The sequence below is a fragment of the Cupressus sempervirens genome, chromosome 4, assembly GCF_028749045.1.
Source record: "Cupressus sempervirens isolate cs-2001-9-10 chromosome 4, ASM2874904v1, whole genome shotgun sequence".
NCBI classification, from domain to species: Eukaryota; Viridiplantae; Streptophyta; class Pinopsida; order Cupressales; family Cupressaceae; genus Cupressus; species Cupressus sempervirens.
Genome location: NC_143121.1, coordinates 163,985,122 through 164,003,540, shown reverse-complemented (window position 1 = coordinate 164,003,540; position 18,419 = coordinate 163,985,122). Strand labels below are relative to the sequence as shown.

At 33.5% G+C, this 18,419-nt stretch overlaps 1 protein-coding gene across 1 annotated transcript; it reads right to left on the bottom strand.

The window, feature by feature from the left end:
* Positions 1–3,584: 3,584 nt before the first annotated feature.
* Positions 3,585–7,687, bottom strand: LOC149560498 (uncharacterized). The gene is made up of 7 exons (XM_089827624.1): positions 7,661–7,687; positions 7,094–7,431; positions 6,431–6,997; positions 6,057–6,337; positions 5,130–5,698; positions 4,686–5,003; positions 3,585–3,797 (listed from the first exon to the last, which is right to left on the bottom strand). Exons 1-7 carry the CDS (start codon positions 7,685–7,687, stop codon positions 3,585–3,587), a joined length of 2,313 nt encoding a protein of 770 aa, XP_089683750.1.
* Between the last annotated feature and the right edge of the window lie 10,732 nt (positions 7,688–18,419).

The following is an 18,419-nucleotide window of genomic DNA, read 5'->3' as shown; positions in this document are numbered from 1 at the left end:
GACATTCTATGGGACTTAGTCGTGAGTATATGTTGCACCACAGTCGACACCTTGAATGACTTACCCTTTTCACATTATGTTCCACTAAGTGTGTACATGACATAACTGACACCTTGAATGACTTACCCTTTTCACATTCACACTCAAACCATTTCTATTGAATTATGATATGGGTTGTGACATTTGACCACAGTATTGTTGAATTCTTGTATTGCCACATAACTATGGATAACAAAGGAAAAGTATTTAAGATGACACATCATGTGTCACCCGTTCCCCCCATTTGAATAATTTTAATCTACCATTTTACATAGCAATTTTGAGGTGTTGATATATGTCATTATTTTTAGATCGTCTCATTTCATTGAGTTATCATGAACCTAAAATTTACGTATCACAAGTTCTATTATGAAATCTTGACATACTCATATCATGTTTACAGTCTGCATTTATGCTAGAGATTCATTTAATATTTTTTTTTCTAATAATTATTTGTTAGTTAACTTATTACATATTGCTTTGTATGATAAGTAGTATGGATTGAAGTATTTTACTTTGTTTGATCAAATGATGAGTGGATGACATGGAGAAAAGTGTTATTGTTTGATATGGATGTGAATTCCCTAAGGGTGACATCTAAATATAAATTTAAAATTTATGATACATGATGCATCTATAACAATTACCATACATCTGTAAGATTCGTCCAATAATCTTAGGCGAAATGAAATTAGTGTTGTACTTTAAGATTAAAGTTTATATTTATAAAAATAAAGCATATCATATTATTAGATGTGATTACTCTATTAAATAGTAATGATTTAAATTATATTTATATTAATATTGTGATTATTATTAATATATTATATATCATTTGGATATTTGTACTATTAAGATCAAGATGTTAGATAACAAATATATTATGAATTATCTAACGAGCTTTGCTTTTAGATTCTCTTTTGTGCACTAATTATGAAGTGCCTTATGTGGGGGTTTATATATTAAATCATCGGGGATTGTTTCTTTTTCTTTATCTTACAAATGAGGAGGTCTTCTATTTTAATGTTGAGAGACGGAGACCACTAAAAATTGATAGAAAGAGATAGAGAGATATAGTTAAAGCTAGAGGGACATAAATAGCTAGAGAGAAGTAAATATTTATAGAGAGGTAGATAGAGTTATAGAAATAACTGGAGAGAGAAATTAAGTTATTCGCAAAAAGTAATGTCATTTTCTTCTATCTACCCCTATCAACTTTATTTGTTTTTTCCTAATTACTCTTCAATTTACATATGACTCTACTTCTGCTTGTTACCTTTTACGCGATCATATTGTTTCCCTCCTATTGTTCATATAGACAAATGAATACATGTAGACGTAGACAACAATTACACCTAGTGAACCAATAAATTATCTTAAACACACATGCTTAATTTCAATTTAGGACAATCCCATGTTCAGATCTTTCCTTAGGCCTCGTTTGGTTGCAAGAATAGGAAAATCTAAATGTTTGCATTCACCAATTTGATGTTTGTTTCCAAAATACAAAATTGGATTTAGAATTCGCCTATCCTAATTTGATCCCAAAATGAGCATAGCAAAATTCCTATGAAAAGATGGAATAATAATAGCTTATTCTTATTCACATTTTTAATAAACCCAATTTGGTGGGTTGTGAGTCCGTGACTTTGCCCATAACAAAACTTATCACAGTGAGAGGGAGGGATGAAAATATAAAAAGATGGGAATAAAAGGAGATCTTAACAATAACAAAGAGATATAGAAGGACATAATATTTAGAGAATGAGGTTGATCAAGTGAGAGATAATGGACATAGAAAAAGAGATAGTGGGAGTATAAGTTGTAGTTCTCGCCCCTAGTTCACATTTTTGTTATTTTTGCCAAACTCTTTTAGGCCAGTTTTATGCTTGATGATTAGTAGCATTATTTTGAGATTATCAGATATTGTTTTAGATTTAGTTGATTTTATGAGGAGATTACTTGGTAATCTATACCTCATGTATGCATGATGATTATTATAGTGTTTTTCAGTTATTGATGATGTTTAGTTAGATGGATTATCATATGTGTTTTCTTATGGATACTTCCCATACTACATGTGTATGGTGTGCGTGTGTGTTTTCTTTATGCACGGTGTTTCTAATGTGGTTAAGGAAGGGAGTCTTAGTCACCTGCTAGTCGGGATCTACATGATGCACCACTTCCTACCATTGCCTATTTAGTTTAGAATATTGTGTTTGTACATGTGTAGATTTTATGCAGATTGCAAGTATCAGGTATCAACTTTCCTGAATTACTAGGATGAGCATACCCTATCACATTATCTAAATGGTAAGAGAGGGTAGATAAAGTTTTCAGCCCAAATCCTAAACCTTTAAGCCATTTGTCCTAGAAAAAATAGGACAAGTATTTGAGTTGTTTACCTTCCGAATGTGTCGAATGATGTTAATTTGTGATTATGACCCTTTAATTTGATTTTGTATGTGTTTTCTTATGATGGGTTTTTGTATTTTATTTTATAAGTCTTTGGTGATTTTCCTATTAATTAAGTCAAATTAAATTATTAAATTAATGAATTAATTTAATGAAAAATTATTATGATATTTTAATATTTGATTATATTTAATTAATTGAAAAATTAATTAAATAAAAAATAATTAATTGGAAAATTAATTAAATAAAAATAATTAAATTTGAAGATAAAAATTATAAGAATAAATTTAGAATGTGATAATATTTATTTAATGTAATAATAATATATATTTATAGTTCATTTTTAAATAAATGCTAAATAATATTATTATTTAAGTTAATAAATATTTTATCAAATTAAACATTTGAAAATAAATTAAAATGTGGGAAAGATATTAATTTATTAAAGTTTTTAGATTGCATGATGTATGCATGAGATGAAAATATAAGAAATTAATTAAAAAGATAAAACAAGTGAATTTAATAAAGATATTTTAATTGCATAAAGTGTGTGCATGAGATTAAATTTAATAAATTAAATAAAAAAAGAAGTCAAGTAAAAAGTAAATAAAGTAATTTAATAAACATGCATGGAAAAGATAAAGGGAAGATAAAGAAAAGATAATAAGGAGTAAAGTCTAGTGAGCGCAGAGTTCTCTCGAGTGAACGCACAATCGGTGCCCCAATTTTAGGAGAGAACTCCTTATCACCAATTGAGGGTTCATTTTTTAGGGGACCATGAATTTTGGAAGGGGAAGGAAATTTTAGAAAGGAGAAGGTTCTGAGAGGAGGAATTTCTCTACAAGTTTCTTGGGTGTAGCGATTATCATCAGTGTCTAGGTAGATGTTCTTTTTTTCTATTAGATATAAGAGAATCTAAAAAGACCAAAGGTCACCAGAGTTACATCACGAGAGCATCACGAGAGCATACATAGAGGCCCAGCCTCACAATGAAGGAGCCGAAACAACTATACAACAAAAAGAGAAAGACAGGACAGAACTATCTAACTAAGAACATCATGGTGAATGTCGACCCAGGCCGTCCAACCTAATGGACCTTCCATCCAAACAATACTTTTGTGCTCTTGTATCTACATCAGCATGGCAAGCTCCTCTTTCCTGGCATTCCCCTTTTCTCTGACTTCTTTGTTCGACTGGTTACACACAAGCTCAAAGATATGAAAGTCATCCAAGGTTCTTCGCCACTGGTATCCATGTTTGAGCTCATAGTAGTAAAAGGTAGCATGCCCATCATGGAGGAACCTCTGCATCTTATCCCGCTCAATCACCATAGTAGCTTGCACCTACAAGGATATTTTAAAATAAGTGAGTTTTTGAAAAAACTTAGTAAGATCCCTATGCTTACCTTGATACCTTTCCTCGTTCCTGCACTTCCAGAGTTGCCAAAGAATGTTAGACAAAAAAATATTCCAAAAAAGATTGGTGTCTTTAGGAAGACCATTAATATATCCAGAAATAATATCAAAAACATTGACATTGATAGGATAAACAATGCCAAACATGTTCCATATCTCTTTAGCAAAAGTACAATCAAGAAAAATATGTTTGCTAGTTTCAAGGACTTTACATAAATTACAAGTATCAGAATTTGCAAAATCTTTTTTCATAGGCAGCTTATCTAACAGAAGTAACCATTTAAAGCATCTAATCTTGGGTTCCACAGGGTTCTTCCATAAGATATCAAAATACTTCTTTAGAACATCAGCATCAAAAGAGGAATACCAAACAACATTGATATGATCTAAAATATCAGTATTATTGTTAATGATTTTATAAATATTCTTGGCCTTAAGAAGAGTAGTAATGATACCATCAAGCCATTTACACTTAAGGTACCTGTGAGAATCAACATGAGAAACAGTAGGAATACCAATAATAGCTTGCACAATCATGTTATAGGTTCTTTTATGAGAGTTAGGGAAGTCAAATTTAACCTTCAACTCCTCCCATGTCATAATTTTATCACAATCAAATAAGTCCATAAAAATTGTAATGTCGTTCTTGGCCCATAGTCTAGCAAAGCACCCTTGGGTAAGGGCCAAAGGTTTACCATTTAGGTGAAGATTCCACCAAATAGATCTTTCGCCATGGATTTGAACATTAGAGTGAAACTCCTTGTTAGTGATGAATGTTCTAACATGGTCCTAGGCCTTCCAAATAGATTTAAAGACCGCAGAGCCTTGAACCAAAACACTGAAGTTACCAAGAATGAGATCACAAAAGGGGACGCCAGTCCAAGATTTAGCATTTCTCGGAACACCCCTCTCAATATTACTTCTAACAAGCACTTTCCAAGGAGTGTCACCCTCCATGGCCTGAAAAATCCATTTGGCAGACAAGGCTATACCTTGAGTTTTTAAATCCTTAAGCCCAAGTCCCCCAAGAGTTTTGTCAGTATGGCACCAGGCCCACTTGACAGAGTGAATCTTACCATTTCCCTTGCCATCAGACCAAAGAAATTGTCTGATAGCCTTCTGAATTTCAGCAATCTGATTATTATTAAAACACCAAGCAGAAGAATAGTAAATGGTGTATGAAGACAAATTTTTTTGGCACACCTAAATTCTGCCCGCCAAGGACAGTGCCCTATTATGCCATTTATTCAACTTATTGACAATCTTCTCTTTGACCCACGACCACATGTCTTTCAGGTCGGGCTCAACAGAGAAGGGTATACCAAGATACCTAGTAATCTTGTTAGGTCCTCCCCATTGAAAATTGTAATGAAGAAACCAGTCCGGGGGCCGTTCATCCCATCCCAAACAAATAGATTTGGTTTGGGATATCTTAGCACCAGATATAAAACAAAATAGATTGAGTTTCTCTTGCATGTTCTTAAAGTTAACCTCTGAGAGCTCTAAGAATAAAGCGGTATCATCCGCAAATTGACAATTGATGAGCTCCTTGTTATTGGGCAAATAAATGCCTCTAACTTCCTGAGATATGGAGTTATCTCTAAGGATATAATACAAAGCCTCTAAAGCAATAACAAAGAGAGCGAGAGCCAAAGGGCACCCTTGCCTGATGGATCTCCCAAGAGAGAAGGGAGCAGAGAGCATACCATTGACCTCTACCTGAGCAGAGGCATCTTTAAGAAGTATAGCCACAATATTTCTAAAGAAAGGAGGAAAACCAAAAGCTTCCAACATCATAAGAATAAACTTCCATTCAATCCCATTCAATCCTGTCATAAGCCTTCTCAAAATCCAAGAGGAGCATGGCAGAGTTTTGATGAAAATATCTAGACCAGTCCATAGCCTCCCAGCTAGTTATGAGATTCTCAAGGATATATCTACTATTAATAAACCCAGTTTGGGTAGAGTTAATAAATTTAGGAAGGAGATTGACCAATCTAAGAGCCATAACTTTAGCCAGAATTTTGTATGAGACATTCAAAAGGGTAATGGGCCTCCAATTCCTAATAAAAGTCTTATCCCCCTCTTTGGGGAGAAGCTTAATAATCCCTCTATTAATATCCTGCCCCAAGGAACCATTGGTAAAGGCCTCAGAATAAAGGTCAAAGAGGTCATTGCATATCCAACCAATGTTGGCCTTATAGAATTCAATCGAGAAGCCATTAGGGCCCAGGGCTTTCTCATTATTGAGAGCCTTTATAGCACCTACAATTTCCTCCATAGAAATATTCTTAGCAAGACCAGCAATATCATCCAGACCTAATAGCTTAGGGATAAGATTCTTACATTTGGTTCTGGTCAGCTCCGCCTCAGGAGAGTCCTCTGAGGCAAAGAGAGTCTCATAGTAGTTAGCAAAGGCCTGAGTAATAGTCTCAGGATCCGAAATGTCCTGGTTATCAATAGAAAGTCTATCAACAGACTCTTTGATGCGCTTATGCTTAAGCAGGTTAAAAAAGAATTTCGAGCCTCTATCCCCATATTGGAGCTAGTGAGATCTATACCTGAGCCTGGCTCCCCGAATTTTAAACTGTTGATGTTTTCTAAGAGCCTCCTTGGTAGCCATAACCCTGGACAGAAGCGCCATGCTAGAGGAGTCACATTGGATGCTCTCCTCAGTAACTTGCAAATCAGCAGAAAGTTTCTTTTTGACAAACCTATAGTCCTTAGCTTTTTTCTGCCCAATAGTTTGAAGAAAGGTCCTCCATGTCGAGATGTTAGTAATCCATCTATCAGTATGGGATAAGTGTTGAAGATTGATATTATTTAAACCTCTAATAATTTGAACAACAGTAAGGACATCCTCATCTAAAAGGAGGCTGGAATTAAGAATGAATTTAATGCTTTTAGGCTTATGCTGAATAGGACTACTAATGAAGTTGACCTTAGTCAAAATAGGATGATGGTCGGATAAAGTAGTAGCAATGAAATGAACAATATTGCCAACATTATCAGGAGGAAAAGAAAAGAAAAGCTTGTTAGCATAAAACCGGTCAAGCCTGGAGTATATCCTAGCATTGCCCCGTTGAAAATTACACCATATGTGCCACAGACCAGGATTAACATCCTTGCTTCCAGCAATAGGATCAAAAATATATTTAGAGCTTAATACCTTATTCCAGAACGATCGTTCATTGTCCTTCTAATGAAAAGGAGTACCTCCCGACTTGTCCATATGAGACTCAACCATGTTGAAGTCACCACCGAAAAACCAAGGGATGTCAGGAAGATCGGTAATCCATTTCCAGAGCTCAATCCTTTCTTTAGGGTCATTAGAGGCATAAATAGCACAGACTCCGAAGGTATTGTTATCATGATTCAAAGTAACCCAAACAGCCCTATGACAGGGAGAACAACCACTATTGGTAATGCACTTCTCCCATTTATTGTTAATAAGCAGAGCAATTCCGCCTCTACCTCTCACATGATAAGTGTAAAGTTTAATAGCATCTTTCCAAATATAGTTAAGATTGGAATCCAAAGTGAATCCCATAGCCTTAATTTCCTACATCATGAAAAAATTCAGAGAATGCAGAGAATTCAAAAAACTCTTAATAACAATTTTCCTATCGGGGGACTCTAAACCCCTAACATTCCAAGAAAGGCAATTCATTGGAAAACAGTGTTAAGGGAAGAATCTGCCTAAAATTCATGTTCAGCTAAGGCTAAGAAGTTGTTGGAAGTCTCCCCCTGTTTAGCAACTAGCAGTTTATTTTTAGAGCCAGGTGGTCTACCTCTCCTTCTGGCAGAAGAAACGCCATAACTCAAATCCTCCTCATCCTCCACAAAGGAATCCATATTCATGGAAGGACCAATTTGAGAGCGGGAAGGAACAAGGGCAGCCAGAATGATGTTCTTGATTATTCGCTTAATTTATTATGCTCTTACTTTTCCTATCTTCTTCATGACTATGGATTGTGAATTCAAATTTCTTTGTGATGAATCCTTGAGCATATCAATATTGTAATTATTGAATACACGTCAATACCTTCTATATACGTGGAGATTAGAAAAGTAATCAAAGACCCTCATTTCATAGATTAAAGAATTTCATATTTTAAACTGGGGAGGGTTTTGAGTTTTAAAAAAGAAAATTAGAAATTAGAAATTCGATTGGTTAATTGTATTTTTCCAGTCAGACTAAAATTGCAAAGGTTTATATATATATATATATATATATATATATATATATATATATATATAAATATAATTGGGGATTTGTTTTATTTAAATTTTATAATTCATAAAATTTAATACAATAAATTTATTATAAATCTATTTTTTTAAAATATAAATAAATAAAAAATATTATTGGGGAGGAGGATTTTACCTCACACCTCCCCCTTTCTTCTCCCGCAACTCGTGTGTGCCTTCATGCACAGATAGAGTTGTTGCATGCGACAACAGTTAGTACTGCTACCAGTGGTAGTAGCCTATCTATGGCCATAGGCAAAGGCCAACAAGCCTTTTAAATAAACATGCCTTTTTTTATTAATTTTTATTTATAAATGATTAATATTTAATAAATGTTATTTTATTAATAGTTAATGAATGTTATTTTATTAATACTTAATAAGTATTAAATATTAAATTTGTTATTATTATTAATAATTTTATTAAATAATTAAATATTAAGTTTTTAATTATTAATGGTCTTATTAATAATTATAAATCTAATAAGCAATTAATAAATGAATATATATAATTTTTTTTGGTATATCTATATTAATTTAATTTAATATAATTTAATTATGTTTAATTGATAATGAAGGTAAATTGATAAGGTTGTAAATTTATCTAATTATTATTATTAACACTGATTTTATAATAAAATTGTAAATCATTTATTTAAAAATCAATAAGGATTATTTTAATAACTTAAATAAATAAATAATTACCCTTGGATTATTTTTAAGAAATTGACTTAAAATCAATGATGGTAATTCAAACTAAGAACGGGTTAATTCGTAAGGGTGAATTATGAAACTTATTTACTTGAAACATATATTAAACTAGAAACTAGAACCCTATAGTTAACTCAACAAGATGTTCTCAGAATCAAACCAGACTATGAAACCTACACTCTGTTTTCTATTTGTTGTCCATGTTTTGGGCTTGCCATGTCCTAGCTTGACTAGTCTTAGGATGTTACCAAAAGCTTGGGGGTTATGTGTGTGTGATGTCATGATGATGTTTTAATCTCTATTTTTAAAAACTAACCATGTTAATGTGTCTGGTATGCTCTCTGATGTGTGTTGATCTATTGATTGTTATTGCTTTCAAGTGTTCTTGTGTGATGTTGAGGTGAATGTATGACCTACTTACATCAACTTAACTATTTTTGAGTCTCGATCAATTGTATTTGGATTGCTTTCCAGTCGCTTTTATAGGACTAAGGTTTTTGTATGTTTTGTTATTGGTGATGTCATGTTGTGACATGTTTGACTTAACCATTATGAGTCTTCGATCAATATTATTTTTGAGATGCTTTCTAATTGCTCGTAGAGAACTGATGTGATTATTGTGATTTATCTTTTGATGCTTTCCAGTCTCTTGTATAGGGTTGAGGTGATTTTATATGATTCTTTGATTTATACTTTTATGAGCCTAAGGTAGGTTATCTACTTGTAATGTTGGGAAGTTACTTGCAATGGAGGCTAGGGCCCTAAGTGGTTCCCAAGGTAACCCATTATAAGTTGTTTAATAAGTGAAAACACTACACTAAATGGAGATAAAATGAACCTAATAAGAGTCTTTGTATATGCTCTCACCCATGCCTCGAGTGCTAGTACAAACTAGGATGAGAGTAGAGAGAATGCTTGGTTGCAACCTTGCATTTGTAGTATGCCTTGTCAATATGAGAGGATACTAGTGGCCACATAGGGATTACTAGAGGGTCAAGGTCTTAACAAATTCTTAGGGTAACTCTAGCATGATTCATGCGATGACACATTCTTGCTTACATAATAGGTTTTGTAAGTGTCTTTGTGTGCCTTTGGGTATACCTGTCGACCTATCTTGGAACCCTTGAGTTAGAATACTTTTAGGGTTTACTGGACTTCGAGAGTGCTTTTGATATTTGGTTTGTTATCCTATTTGGGACTTGAGACTATCTCCTCAGCGTGGTGGGAATGGACCATTTAGGTTTGACACGGTTGTGTGGTAGTGCTTTTTTTACTCTTACCATTGAGATCTATCTATAATCACCATGGCTGGAGCTTCTTTGTCTTCATTTCTTTTCATACTATCTTTGTATCATTATGATGGATATATCATGTCTGGTGGATGTTTTAATTTATTTCATTGTACTTGTATCATGGATCCAAGGAGGATGATATATTTCTAGTTCTACATATGTATATTCTTTTAGCCTTTCATACCCTGTGACATGTACAGTGGATGATTGAGCATTCTAAATTTCATTTGTCAAGAGGCATTTGGAACAAATGTATATTATTTAAATGGACTTTGGACTTTTAATTATTCTTTCATATGGATGTGGTATTTATTAGACTCGGTATTAATTAAATTTAAATGTGACTCAATGTCATGGGATCCTTAAGGAATGCAACCTATTATGTATGCTTTTAGTTCATTGTCTGTTTTTGCTTTTGCTATTATGTGTTTGATGTATATGTTATTCTTATTGTTCAAAAAAATAATGTTGAAAAACTTAGTAAAACTTTAGGTTAATTATTTTGGATCCCTTGGTGGGGCGTTACATAGGTAAAGGGAGGAGATATTGGCTTGAGAGAGATCTATATTTAATTTTTTCTTTTTTTTGTTAATAATCAAAGATAACATTAACTCCACAAGAAACAATTACCAATCCAATGCATCATTTTCTCAAGGACTCAGTCATTAACATTTAAGACCTCTTAGTTGTATCCATTACATATAATACTAACATTTTTTGGTATATGGTGAAATCCATGCACTCAATAAGAAAATGAAGTAGATATTGACATATAATTTAGATTCGTTATTTTTATATGATCATGAGGATCTAGAAAAGGGTATTGACAAAGGTAAAATATAACCTATTATTTAGCACATGTTTTTTAAATTTACAAAAAATGATCATAATAGAATGTAAGCCACAATAAACATATGTCATTTCACTTCACATGCTTAAACTTTGTAATTGAGCATCGTAGTGAGATTCAATATATGACAGGTATAGTTGCTGTGAAAATTAACACTATTGTAGTCACTGATTATTAATCTCCTATCGTAAATGATAATTAAACTATTGGAAACAAATGTATAGCTAATATTAAAAAATAACACAACTGCAACTTCACCAATTAAATATGGAAAGAAATTCAAAACACAAAGAACACAATATTTTTAGACAAATTGTCCCTCGAAAAACACCCAAGGGAAAACTAGTTTTGTAGATGGAAAATATAGTAACTTTAGCAAATCAAGAGATACAAAATTCTTTGCCTCTCATTGATAGAATTTAGATAGCCTCCTAATTTCTTCTGTTGATATTCCCCACTGCTATTCTCAATGCTATCATTGCACCCTTGCTAACACTACAAGACTATTTTCTATCACTACAAACTCATTTGCTTACACTACAAATGCTTCTACAACTCTTGTTGTTCTCTATACTATTATGTTCTCCAAATGCCTCCCTTGATCCCCTTTTATACTACTTAACCAAGAGGTTTTTAGTTGCTTCTTGATAAAGACAACTCAACCAAGAAGTTTCTAGTTGCTTCTCAATTAAAACAACCTAACTAATAGGTTACTGGTGGCTTCTAGAAGGAGTCAATTAATTAACAAATAATTATTTTTTGTAACTCTTACAATTATTTGCTAATTAATCACATGTGGACGAACAATTGTCCAAGCTACCTAAAACTAACACTTCCTCTTAGTGAGGAAGCTATTCTGCATGACACCCAACTTATCTTTAAAGAAGATGAATTTCACCTTCCCCAATGCCTTTGTCAAAATGTCTGCTACCTGCTCTTCTATAGGTATGTATTGTAGTTGAACAACCCCCCATTGTATACAATCTTTGATAAAGTGATATTTGATGTATTTATGTTTAGACCTATCATGAAACACTAGATTCTCAAACAACTTATGCAACTCTAATTATCGTAGTGTATCATAGTAGTCTCAACCTTTTGACCAAACAAGGCTACTAACAACTTCCAAATCCATATAGCTTCACATGTCACCATGCTAGCTGCTATGTATTCTACCTCTGCTAAATTGAGGCCATAGATTTCTGCTTACTGCTGAACCAAGATACAACTCCCTGAAGTGCTCCTTTTGTCCATTGTACTTCTTGCCCAATCTGCATCAATATAGCCCATCAACCTGATACCTTCACTTCAGACATATCTAATCCATTACAAAACTATACCACACAAGTAACATAATACATGCTTGGTTGTTGTCCAATGCATTCTTTTTGGTTCAACCATGAACTATCTAAGGGAGTTTACTGCACATGTTATATCTGGCCTAATGTTGACCAAATACATAAGTGAATGAATCAACTATCTATCTAAGGTGGGATCTAGATCCTTTTCCTTAGATGTATCTACCTTCCTCCAATTTGTGATCATGGGTGTAGACATGGCTTTGCAATCCTCCATCCTAAATCTCTTCAAGATTTCAATGGAATATTTCCCCTGACCAAGGAAAATCTCTCCATCTATCTGCCACACCTCCATGCCTAGAAAGTAGTTCATAAGTCCTAAGTCCTTCATCTCAAACTCTTTTGTAAGGTCCCTCTTGCAATCTTCTATGAGCACTAGTGAACCTGTAAGAAACAAGTCATCCACATAAAGAACAAGAATGAGAATCTCACCCCCAACTGCCAAATAGTAGAGGTTAGCATCAACTTCACTCTTTACAAGCCCATTCTCTGCAAGTATGTATCAATGAGCTCATACCATGCTCTAGGAGCCTTCTTGAGTCCGTACAGTGCTTTCTTCAATCTGCACATGTGGGTCCCTTTGTTGTGTGCTATAAAGCCTTCTGGTTGCTCTATGTATACCTCCTCCTTTAACTCACTGTTAAGAAATGTTGTCTTGACATCCATTTGATGGATCTACCATCCCATCTATGTTGTAAAGGAGATCACAACTTGTATAGAAGTATACCCAACCACTGAAGAAAATGTCTCCTCGTAGTCTATTCCCTCCTTCTGAGAGAACACCTTGGCCACAAACCTTGCCTTGTGTTTCTTGATGCTACCATCTAAACCATGCTTTATCTTATAGATCCAGCATGATCCAAATACTACTCTATCTATTGGTCTAGGAACTACCTCCCACACATCATTTTTCATTATTGAGTTATATTCCTCAACCATAGCATCTCACCATACCTGACGCTTTGCAGCCTCTTGATAGTTGGAAGGTTCACTATCTACCAACTGACTAACTAATGCCACAAATTCATTGAACTTGGATAGTTGTCTCCATTATCTAGTACTCTTCCTTGGAGCTCCCACAAACACCTGAGTATCCCTTTGTGTCTCTTGAACCTTGCAGTTCCTGCTACCAACTGTAGAGGATGAGATATCAACCTCTAAGCCTTCTAGATGCATTTCCTTTTGCACCTATTGCTCCATGATCTATGAATCTTCACCACCTAAGCCTACACTTGTACTGGTAACTGTACTTGTGCTTTGCTCCCTTGACTAGGCCTTGGAGCTTTTGTTGGCTGCTCACTCTAATCATCTATTGGAAAATCTCTGGACCTTCTAAATGCCTTGTCCTCCATGAACTCAACATCATGCCTGGCAATAATTCTTCTAGTCCCAGGGATAAAAATCCTATATGCCTTTGAGGTTTCACTATACCCAACAAAGTACCCCCTCTCTATAGTTTGATCTAACTTGGTACCCAACAAAGTACCTTTTATCTTCTTTCTTGTCGAGTTCTCCACTTGAGCCTTGAACTCTTGGAACCAACTGAAAACCTCATCCTTGGTCTTCAAAAAGTATATCTAGGTCTTCCTAGAGAAATAATCGATAAAAGTAACATAGTACTCATATCCTTTAATAGACTTTGTCAACATCAGTTGGCATACATCTAAATGTACTAGATCAAAACACCTTCAGATCTAGTGTCACTCCTTGGAAAAGATTCTTTCACAAACTTCCTCAACATGCATCCCTTACAAACATCATCATACTTTGTGCTCACCTATGGAACACTTATCATGGTCTCACGAAGCAATTTGAGTGCTCCTTGATGAATATGGCACATCCTCCTATTCCATAGCTCTCCAAGATCTCTAGGATCAATGATGCTCATGAGTGCCTTAGGAGTGTCAAACTGTAACCTATAAAGGTGACCACTCCTCACTCCAATAGTTATGGGTGATTTCTAATCCTTGTGCTTAATCAACACATGTGTCCCTCTAAAGAGTACATTAGACCCCCTATCCTAAAGAATAGATACAAAAATCAAATTCATACCTAATCCTGGCACATGCAACACATCATGAACTTGAACTTTCTTTTCATTCTCCCTCTAATATTGAATAGTCCCTTTCCCAACTGGGTTGAGTTTGGACAAGTTTCCCATAGAAATTTGGATATTGGTGTTCTCCTCCTTATAACTGGAGAAGTACTATCTAAGTCTTATCATATGAAATGATGCCCCACTATCTATATACCAGATAATCTGTGAAGTTGAGCTCACCATACAAGCTATAAGTGCAAACTCATCTTCTAGTCTATTAGAGAGTTCTTCTACATTTGTTGAAGCTACCACCTACTTCTTTACCTTCTTCTTTTCTAGGCAATCACTGACATAGTGACCATACTCGTGACATCCAAAGCACTTGACCTTAGAAAGGTCCTTCTTCTTCTTCTCTCTTTGAGAATTCGATCATTTGTTAGATCCCTTCTTTCCTTTCCCTTTCCCTACTAGGGCAACTTTTTCCTATTCCACCTCACTTTTCTTACTCTTGTTGGCCCATTGACAGGACTTAGTCTAAACTCCTCCTAAGTGAAATTAGTCTATAGTTGATTCAAACTCGATAAGGTATCTCGTTCACTAACAACTTGAACAAAGACACTCCACTATTTAGAAAACCCATTTAGGGCTATTCTCACTAGCTCATCATCACTGGGACTATCTCCAATAGCTGCTAACTCATCCTTAACAAGTCTAAGCCTAGTGAGGTGACTTGTAACATCTTCTCCCTAGTTCATCTGGGTATTTTTTAGCTTCTCTCTGAGAATCATCCTCCTATTAGTGGTAGCATTCTGGTACAGATTTAGAATGGCATCCCACATCTTATTTGCCATATCTAGCTCTGAGATATGTGGAAAAATATGATCCTTGACACCACCAAGGATAATCCTCCTTGCCTTGGCATTTTCCTTCTTGTAGGTTGCAAGTTGTGTTGCATCTATTGCTACAGGTACAACACTAGTAGCATAATCCTTGATAGCATTTCTTCCAAAAATAAAGAAATTCTGACCTTCCAAACACCAAAATTTGAGGCACCATCCAATCTATCCTAATCTCTCAAACTAGCTGAAGCCATCTCAAGTGATTAAAGCAAAAATATTTTTGAAGAGATCACAATTTCTTTCTTAGGGAAAAACTCTTCTACCCTTAACACTGCTCTAATACCATGTGAAAATTAACACTATTGCAGTCACTAATTATTAATCTCCTATTGTAAATGATTATTAAATTACTAGAAACAAATTCATAGCTAATATAAAAAAATAACACAACTGCAACTTCACCAATAAAATAAGGAAAGAAATTCAAAATACAGAGAACACAATATTTTCAGACAAAGTCTCCTTGGAAAAACCCTTGAGGGAAAACTAATTCTGCAGATGGAAAATATATTAACTTGAGAAAATCAAGAGATACAAAATTCCTTGCCTCTCACTGGTAGAATTTAGACAACCTCCTAATTCCTCCTGCTAATATTCCCCACTACTATCCCCAACACTATCATTGCACTCTGGCTAACATTGCAAGATTGTTTGCTATCACTACAAACTCATTTGCTTACATTGCAAATGCTTCTACAACTCTTGTTGTTCTTTATACTATTCTGTTCTCCAAATGCCTCCCTTGATCCCCTTTTATACTACTTAACCAAGAGGTTTCTAGTTGCTTCTTGATAAAGACAACTCAACCAAGAAGTTTCTAGTTGTTTACTAACCAAGAAGTTTTTAGTTTCTTTTTTATTAAAACAACCTAACCAATAGGTTACTAGTGGCTTCTAGAAGGAGTCAATTAATTAACAAATTATTATTTTTCATAACTCTAACAATTATTTGCCAATTAATCACATGTGGACGAATAGCTATCCAAGCTACCTAAAATTAATAGTTGCAATATGATGGAACATGGTCAAATATAACCCATCATCAATATTGTGAATTTTTTTTTATCAAACTATAGAGATAGAGAGGGAGAGGTGGGATGGAAGATATTAATCTATAGAGAGGATGGAAGAGGAGAATAACAAAAGGAAAAATACTTTGTTGACATTTTATATCTATTCAGTGTACCTATTGCACACTAAGGTGTGATTGCTAGCTGTCACATACATGACCAAAGTTCTTGTCTTTAGCTACCTAAGATCAACTTTTAAAGCATAAATTAGGACAAATACGGATATAATGCACTTTAATTTATTTTTCAAACCAATTTGAATTAATTCAAATAGCCTATCAGTTTAATTGGGATTATGCTTTGTTATAACTAATCATCAATTGGATAACCCTTACCCCTATATAATATTGTAACATTAATCTTCTCTTTTCTTGGTATCCACATATATTTTATACAATCATTGTTTATTTTCATTTTAAGGTAAGAGATTATCAACATCATATTTTAAGATTAAGTCTACCAAATTTCTCATCTATCTATCTATCTATCTATCTATCTATCTATCTATCTATATATATATAGTTGGTGCTAAAATTTGGTATCAAATTAATCCTAGAATATATGTGTATATATGTGTGTGTGTGTATACACAAACACACATATATACATATGTATGTATGTATGTATATATGTGATAGATACAATACATATATGTGTATGTCAAGAATGGAAATGAAATTAGAGCTACCATAGTGCAAGAAGCAACCATCCAAACATATTTTCCCACCTTTGTCATTGGGGCAAAGCTCTTTAATAGTGTTATTCTCTTCCTGCACAAAGTTTGAGCAACTCAGTGTTGTTATATTTCGCATACTAGATTCAAGTTTGAGGTGCATTTTGGTATAGATCATTGATAACTAGATTCAAGTTTCTGGAATAGATGCTACCATTGCTAAAAGTGGGGAACTCATTACATGTGTGATATACGTAGGTACAAGTGACTGAAAGAAAGTTGATTAGAAATAGGAAAAATAGGAGGATTGGAAGAGTAGTTAATCTTTGGCAATGAAAAAAGGGGAAAGATATGTACTTCATATTGTTCTTGATCTTTTACTTCTAAACCCATTTGATATTTTCTCAAACCCTCATAATTTACAAAGTTTCAATTAGGTGAGATTTCTCAATGTCAATTGAAGTTGGCAGTAAACGTCCAAGCAAAAATTTGAATTGAAGTCAGGACTCAAAGTCTGGTAAAAGTCCAGGATAAAGAAGAAAATATTGCTGCTAATTGAAGTTAGGATTAAAGGTCAAGCCTAAGCCGTAAATAATGATGGAATCAATGAGTTGTAAGTGAGGCACCTTGTATGGCGTAACTTATATACACCTCTCTTGAGTGTATTTCATTTGTATATAAAAGACTTAAGACTATTTAACACTAAAGTTTCACCCTAGCCACTACCTTGTGTGGAATGGGTATTTAGATGAAATATGAAAGGAGGGTATATTTGTGGGATCTGAAATAAATATTAAGTAATCTTATTCATTATAAAGTTTGCTTACAAAAGTGAGAATATGTTGTACAAAATACTTTTATAAATAACTAATATAAATATAAAAATTTATAACATAATATATGTTAGATAGTATTTAATATTTTTAAAATATGAAATATAATAATAAAATTATTTAAATTAATAGATTGTTAATTTATTAATATAGTAGATTGAATTAAAAATTTAAAATAGTTATTAGTTCAGGGACAAGAATTATTTTGCTAACATAGTTTTGATATATAAATTTTGTAAAATAATTTGAGTGGAAACTATTTTTATTGAAATTAAAATTTCTATTATTTTTTAATTTATTGTTTTGAATAAAAAATTATTTAGTTTTCAAATACAAAAATAAAAATTATTTCAATAAAAATTATGAAAAGTATATTGTTGAAGGGATTGACATTTAACTTTTACTTATTTTATGTTGTTAATAACATTTTTAAAACATGTAACTTATATTTAATTGGGTAGCTTTTAAGTCAAACTCATTGACCCATGTTTCATGAGTAGTGATTCACATAATCCATTTCATGAGAATAAATAGAACACTTGGCACTTAGCACTCATTTGATTTAGGGGATGTTTGC

What these genes read in the sequence shown, in the direction of transcription:
- LOC149560498 (XM_089827624.1), bottom strand. Translation starts at nt 7,687, where the DNA reads ATGGCGTTTCTTCTGCCAGAAGGAGAG. An exon ending in ATTCTATAAGGCCAACATTG is followed by an intron (nt 5,699 to 6,056) that starts GTTGGATATGCA and finishes GGCTTATGACAG; the next exon opens with GATTGAATGGGATTGAATGG. An exon ending in TTTTGGTTCAAGGCTCTGCG is followed by an intron (nt 3,798 to 4,685) that starts GTCTTTAAATCT and finishes ATATCCTTGTAG; the next exon opens with GTGCAAGCTACTATGGTGAT.